Source organism: Hylobates moloch, unplaced genomic scaffold (assembly GCF_009828535.3).
Source record: "Hylobates moloch isolate HMO894 unplaced genomic scaffold, HMol_V3 SCAFFOLD_7, whole genome shotgun sequence".
Taxonomy (NCBI): domain Eukaryota; kingdom Metazoa; phylum Chordata; class Mammalia; order Primates; family Hylobatidae; genus Hylobates; species Hylobates moloch.
The window spans coordinates 16156069-16163092 of NW_026652282.1; the positions used below are offsets into that span (position 1 = coordinate 16156069).

At 44.9% G+C, this 7024-nt stretch overlaps 1 protein-coding gene across 1 annotated transcript in view; it reads left to right on the plus strand.

Moving 5' to 3' along the window:
- The window catches only part of LOC116812282 (mitogen-activated protein kinase kinase kinase 15-like), a 20806-nt gene that overhangs the window by 2362 nt on the left and 11420 nt on the right, over positions 1-7024 (plus strand). The window contains exons 2-4 of the mRNA XM_058441836.1: positions 267-437; positions 5493-5605; positions 6147-6306. Of these exons, the coding sequence (XP_058297819.1) occupies positions 267-437; positions 5493-5605; positions 6147-6306 (444 nt within the window). The remainder of the gene's footprint in view (positions 1-266; positions 438-5492; positions 5606-6146; positions 6307-7024) is intronic.

A 7024-nucleotide genomic window follows, 5' to 3' on the forward strand; every position in this document is an offset into this window, starting at 1 on the left:
GCCGGGTTCAAGTGATTCTCCTGCCTCAGCCTCCCAAGTAGCTGGGATTACAGGCGTGGGCCACTACCACCCGGCTACTCTTTGTATTTTTAGTAGAGACGGGTTTTCACCGTGTTGGCCAGGCTGGTGTCGAACTCCTGACCTCAGATGATCCACCCGCTTCTGCCTCCCAAAGTTCTGGGATTACAGGTGTGAGCCACTGCACCTGGCGTCTATTCCATTGTCTTGATTCATTCATTTGTGACCTTATAACATCTATCTTTCAGGAGAAACAGCACAGGTGACCGTGAGAAGGCTCTGCAGATCATGCTCCAGGTTCTGCAGAGCTGTGATCACCCGGGCCCTGACATGTTCTGCCTGTGTGGGAGGATCTACAAGGACATCTTCTTGGATTCAGACTGCAAAGATGACACCAGCCGAGACAGCGCCATTGAGTGGTAAACCCTCAGCCCAGTTTATCAGCACATGCATCTCTTCAAGGAACAGAATCGCATAGGCTAAGGATGTGCATCTCTTCCTTATGTATATGTCTGTCTGCTGGCAGTGAGCAAACATTTGTAGTAAATGTGGTCTGGGAATTTCCAGATTCCCTTTTTGAGAGAAAACCATGAGAAACAGGGTTTTCTACTGGTCACACTCTTCCCACAGGTACACTTGTTTATGGGCCAAGAAGGAGGCCCAGCACACTCCTTCCAAGCTCGTACTTCCAGAACCTTGTCCACCACCACCAGGGCATCATCTTCCCAGTGATCTGTTCGTTCATTCACTTATTCATTCATTCATTTAACAACATTCAGTGATGGCTTACTGTGTGCCAGAAACTTTTCTAGGTGGTGGGGATATGGACACAACAGACATGAATCCTGCCCTTGGGGGCCTTGCATTGCTGGTGAGGCAAGTTAAAGAAAGTGACACATGTAGGATGTCATCTGAGGGCTATGGGGAAAGGTTAAGCAGGGAAGGGGATAAAGGGAGGGCTCGGAGAGGTGGTCTGCAATTTTAAATAGGGTGGTCAGTGAAGGTGCCTAAAGATAGGAAAGTGATAAGGGAGTGAACTTCACGGATAACTGGAGAAAGTGTTCTTGGCGGAGGGAACAGCAAGGGCAGAGACTGAGGATGAAGCATGGCAGGCACACTCCAGGATGGTCAGCAGTAAGCAAGGGGTGAGTGGAGAGCAACATGAAACAGGAAGGGGGCAAGACCTTCTTGCTCTGAGTGAGAAGGAACATCAAATGGAGGGTTTGAGCAGAGGAGTGACAAGATTGGACATGCATTTTAACAGGAGTACTCACTGTTATGTAAAGAATATATTTTAGGGGGTGTATCAGCTATCACTTGCTGCATAACAACCCCAAAACTTAGCAGCTTCGAACAGCAATGATTACGATTTTTCATGATTCTGTGGCTTTGCCAGGCACATCTTCTGCTGGCTTCACCTGGGCTCGCTTCTAAAACTGAAGTCAGCTGTAGGGTCAGGTGTGGCTGGAAGATCCAAATGACCCCATACACTTTTGGCAGCTGGTGTTGGCTACTGATGGTGTGCCTCAGCTCTCCACCATGTGGTTCTAATCCTGGTAGACCAGCTTTCTTACCTGGTATGCAGAACTCTAAGAGAGTGAACAAGGGAGCAGCAAAGCTTCTAGAGGCTTAGGTTCGGGAACTCACACGTGGTTACTTCTGCCACATGCTATTGGTCAAAGCAAATCACATGGCCCGCCCACATTCAAAAGAGTGGAGGAATGTGCTCCACCTCTGGCTAGGAGGAATAGCAAAGTTGCATTGCAAAGGTTGCATGCATCTTGCGATGGGAGGAATTTGTGGCCATTAAACAGTCTATCACAGGGACGAGGACAGAAGCAGGGAACAGGAGAATATAGCAGTAATTCAGGGGAGAGCTGGCGGTGGCTTGAGCCAGGGTGATGGGGACAAAAATGTTGAGAAAGTTGGATGCAGGATATATTCTGAAGGTGGAACCAACAGGCCCACATCATTCATTTCCATCATAAGAGCTCTTGACATTGCTGTTCTGCTTTCATTCAATTCTAATTGCTTCCTCTCTCTCTCTCTCTCTCTCTCTTCCTTTCATATACACAGGAGGCTCTGTCCTCCCCACCTTCTCTCCATCCGCACTTACTTCTCTGACAATCCCAGCCACTCTCACAACTAGGGACCCTTAGCTGGAGCTCTCCAACCCAACATCCTAATTGATGGCCTTACATCTCCCCCTCTTTGCCCACCTGTTCTGCCTCAAGATGATGTTGGTATTTCAGACTCAACATTTCGAAGGCTGAAGTCATTTACTCTTCTCCACAAGGTATGGCTTCCAATGTCTTGCTTTCTTACTACTATTCTCTACCCTCCTAGGTGTAAGCTTTCAGTCAGTGTTGGAGTAAAACTCACTTACCTCCCCGTCCAGTCAGGCCCCATTTGCAGCCCTTCTGCGAGCCTTCTTTCACTGCTTGCCAGTCTTTTCCCATCACCACTGCCCCCAGTCACTGCCATTTTTTTTTTAACTTTCTTGCCAGGTGTGTTCTAACAGTACCCAAGTAGACTCCCTACTTGCTGTCTGCTCAGTCTATCCTTCACAGATTTATAACTTATTCTTCCTAAAGCTCAAGAACCCACCATGGCTCCCTGCTCCCTACTATATAAAAATTCAGACTCTCAGATCACCATTCTAGGTGTCCTGAACACTTTCTCCAACCTACCTCTAGCCTTGTTTCCCGCTACCTGGTGTGTGTCCAACTAAACTGTAGTTCCTAAGGAGTTTTCCAAACTCCTGTCTCTGTTTCTGCCGTTTTCTATGCTGAGGGCTCCCTTTCCAAATCACTGCTGTTTCATTTCTCTTGCCCTTTATTTTCTTTTTGTGAGACTGAGTCTCACTGTGTCACCCAGGCTGGAGTGCAGTGGTATGATCTCGGCTCACTCCAACCTCCACCTCCCTGGTTCAAGCAATTCCCCTGCCTCAGCCTCCTGAGTAGCTGGGATTACAGGCACATGCCACCATGCCCAGCTAATTTCTCTGTATTTTTAATAGAGATGGGGTTTCACCATGTTGGCCAGACTGGTCTCGAACTCCTGACCTCAGGCAATCCACCCACCTCGGCCTCTCAAAGTGCTGGGATTACAGGCGTGAGCCACCACACCCGGCCTCATTTCTCTTTATTTTTATGCCATATCTCAAGTATCCAGGTGAGATGGCCCTATATGTCTTCTGTGAGTTCCTCTAGACTTGAATTTGTGTGATTTTAAGATACTTAACACATTCTTGCTTCCACTCTCACTAATTATGTGTAGATCTTATTCCCTTCCACCATAGTGTAAGTTCTTGGAACATAATGACCTCATTTTCTTTTTTAAAATTTCTAGTAGTTCCTAATGCACCATGTGGTGGAGAGGAGTCACTCAGGGTATCGAAGGGAAGTTAATGTTTGGTAAAGCCAAAACAGAAAGCTGTGTTCCCATTATGGTGGTGGGGAATTCAGTCCCCAGGTCAGAAAATCACTGCCTTTGGCTCCTTCAAGAAAGTCCTAGGAGTTTTTCTCCAGCGGCTTCAGAAGGTGGTGGCGGTAGGTACAGAAGCAAATGAAGCTTCGTCTTCTGCTCAGGGCATGGTGGCTGTGGATAAGATCTATCGTGGATGTCATCTAACCCACACTCTCCATTGCAGACACGGAGCATATGGCTCAGGGAGGTGGGGAGCTGGTCCAAGATCACAGGGCTGGTTAGTGGTGAATCTGGGACTACGGTCCTGCCTGGAGTTCAGATCTTCTCTGCCCCTAAGTTGGGCCTGCTTGACTTCTGGAGGAGCAACCCTCTCTGCCCTCTTCTCAGTATGACTTTTCATAGTAGAAGAAAGTAAAACAATCACATCTTAGAAGGATGTAGAATTTAAAATTCCCAAAACACACAGGAAAAAAAAGGTTGAATTTTGTTGACTGAGGTAGGAAGGGCTTTCTCGGTGTCCTCTGATCTGAGGGTGTTTTTATTATGCCTCAGAATTGATAAAGCCATATTTTAACTGTCTTCAATGATAACTTCTCCTTTCAAGAATTAATATTTTGTTGTTGAATTCTCTTGCCATCACATGAGTGACAAAATTACTACTAGCGAGTCTTTGGTATAAATGCTGCCACTTAAAGACATTTATGTCATTACTTCATTGAGTTCTTTTTTCCTGCCTATAATTTTCATACTTGTTCATAGAACAGAAATGAACTTTTCATGTATAGAGAAGGATAAAGAAGAGAGTGAAAATGTCACTGTTAACCTTTTGGTATAAAAATAGGATTCCCAATTTTGTATCCTGTTCCTTATCCTGATGTAGTAGATCCCTGTCACTGGCCTCACTTTGCCACTGCTCCTATAGTTATTTGGGATCCAGGATTTTGGCAATACTGCTTCCTGCCTGAAAAAACAACTCCATATTGTTAAAAGCAAACAAACAGCTTGCAGAGAAATGGCCAACCATTGATGCCACTTCGATGTAATAAAAAATACTCAATGCATAATTGGAATCCAACTTTAGAAACAAGGTTTAGGTGGGCAGGGTGACGCATGCCTGTAATCCCAGCTACTTGGGAGGCTGAGGTGGGAGGATCGCTTGAGCCCAGGGGTTCAAGGCTGCAGCTATGGTTGTGCCACTACACTCCAGCCTGGGTGACAGAGTGAGACCCTGTGTTTTAAAAAATGAAAAAAAAAATTAACTGGGCATGATGGCACAAACCTGTGGTCCTAGCTGCTTGGGAGGCTGAGGTGGAAGGATTGCTTGGATGCAGGAGTTCCAGGCTGCAGTGAACTATGATTACACCACTGCACTCCAGACATCAAATCGTGGTGATCTTTTGGGAGTAGGATTAGAATTGATTTTAAATTTCTTTTGTGTACTTCATGATGATTTTCCTATTTTATATAGTCACTGAGGCTTTTATAATAAAAATCTTATGAACAAAAATAATTAAAACTCCCTACTGTAAGTTACTGTGTTGCTATTATGACTTTTTTTTTTTTTTTTTTTTTTTGAGACAGGGTCTCGCTCTGTCACCCAGGCTGGAGTGCAGTGGCACGATCTTGGCTCACTGCAGCTTCCACCTCCCGGGTTCAAGCTAATTCTCCTCAGCCTCCCGAGTAGCTGGGATTACAGGCACGCACCACCACACCCAGCTAATTTTTGTATTTTTTTCTGTAGAGATGGGGTTTCACCATGTTGGCCAGGCTGGCCTTAAACTCCTGGCCTCAAGCGATCCACGTGCCTCGGCCTCCCAAAGTGCTGGGATTACAGGCATGAGCCACGGCGCCTGGCCTATTAGGATGTTTTTAAAGTTACCAGAGAGCTGCATGTGGCTGTTGGTAAAGGTGGTGGTGGGCGGTGAGGGGAATGGGCAACAACAAATTCAGAGAAATAAAACTTTTCATGAGAAAGTTGGTTTATACCATTATTTAAACATTTTTTGTTGTAATATAATAAGACTTTGGTGGTTCTGTAATTATAGGTATCGCAAAGGGTTTGAACTCCAGTCATCTCTCTATTCGGGAATTAATCTTGCAGTTTTGCTGATAGTTGCTGGACAACAATTTGAAACTTCCTTGGAACTAAGGAAAATAGGTACAGCTGTTTATTATTGCAGATGTTGATGCTTTGATTATACAAATTTGGCATTAAAAATTACATTGAAATAACTAGCATTATATCATTATATTTCTATTCTTTTTTTGAGACAGAGTCTTGCTCGGTTGCCCAGGCTGGAGTGTAGTGGTGCAATCTTGGCTCACTGCAACCTCTGCCTCCCGGGTTCAAGCAATTCTCCTGCCTCAGCCTCCTGAGTAGCTGGGATTACAGGTGCCCGCCACCATGCCCAGCTAATTTTTTTTGTATTTTTAGTAGAGATGGGGTTTCACCATGGTGGCCAGGCTGGTCTCGAACTCTTGACCTCAAGTGATCCGCCTGCTTCAGCCTCCCAAAGTGCTGGGATTACAGGCGTGAGCCACCGTGCCCATCCTACTAAGAATTATATTTCAAAAGGAACAATCAGTTACTTTTCCTATAGCACACCTGAGACAGCAGCCAGAATAAAATACCTGCTTATCCTCAATATGACAGAAACTAAGAAAGATTTTTCTGACTATCTAAAATTCAAATTCTTAAGGTGTCCGGCTGAACAGTTTGTTGGGAAGAAAAGGGAGCTTGGAGAAAATGAACAATTACTGGGATGTGGGTCAGTTCTTCAGCGTCAGCATGCTGGCCAATGATGTTGGGAAAGCCGTCCAGGCAGCAGAGAGGTTGTTCAAACTGAAACCTCCAGTCTGGTGAGTTGTGTCTGTGTGTTGTCATCACCCATCTCAATACATGATCTTGTTCTGAAATGTCTTCCTTATAATCACTATGTTTCTCCTTCTGACTTTTCATTAAAGCAAAGTTAGCACAGACACACCTGCTCTGAGAATTCCCTTGCTTTTATGTGAAGGGAGGGAAAGACAGATCCACACAGAATATATCCCTGCCTGCTTCATCCCTGAGATTAGGCCTTCTATCCTATTAATTTCTGCAGGTTGTCTAGGTCCTCAAGAGCAAAACACTCTTGGCTACTAGTATGTATTATGCATTTGTGAGAAAGCATATAATAAAGTGAAAAAAGCACACCAAGAAAATGTTTATCACAAATGAAAACTGGAACTAAAAGAACAATAATAGGGTATGGTAAATAAAACGGTGGCACAGCAACAGCCTTACACGGCCATTTAAATGTGCAGGAAAGAATGTTTGGAGATGTGGAAGCGTGTTCGTGGTTTGTTGTAGAGTAAGAAAAGCCAATTCCTGGGTAGGTTTTTCTGTATCAGTGGTTCTCAAATTTTGTTGTGCGTCAGAATCAACCTATGTTTATTAAAACACAGACTGGGTGTGGTGGCTTATACCTGTAATCCCAGCACTCTGGGAGGCCGAGGTGGGAGGATTGCTTGAGCCCAGTAGCTTGAGACCAGTCTGGGTAATAGAGTGAGACCCAGTTTCTACAAAAAAAAAAAAAAA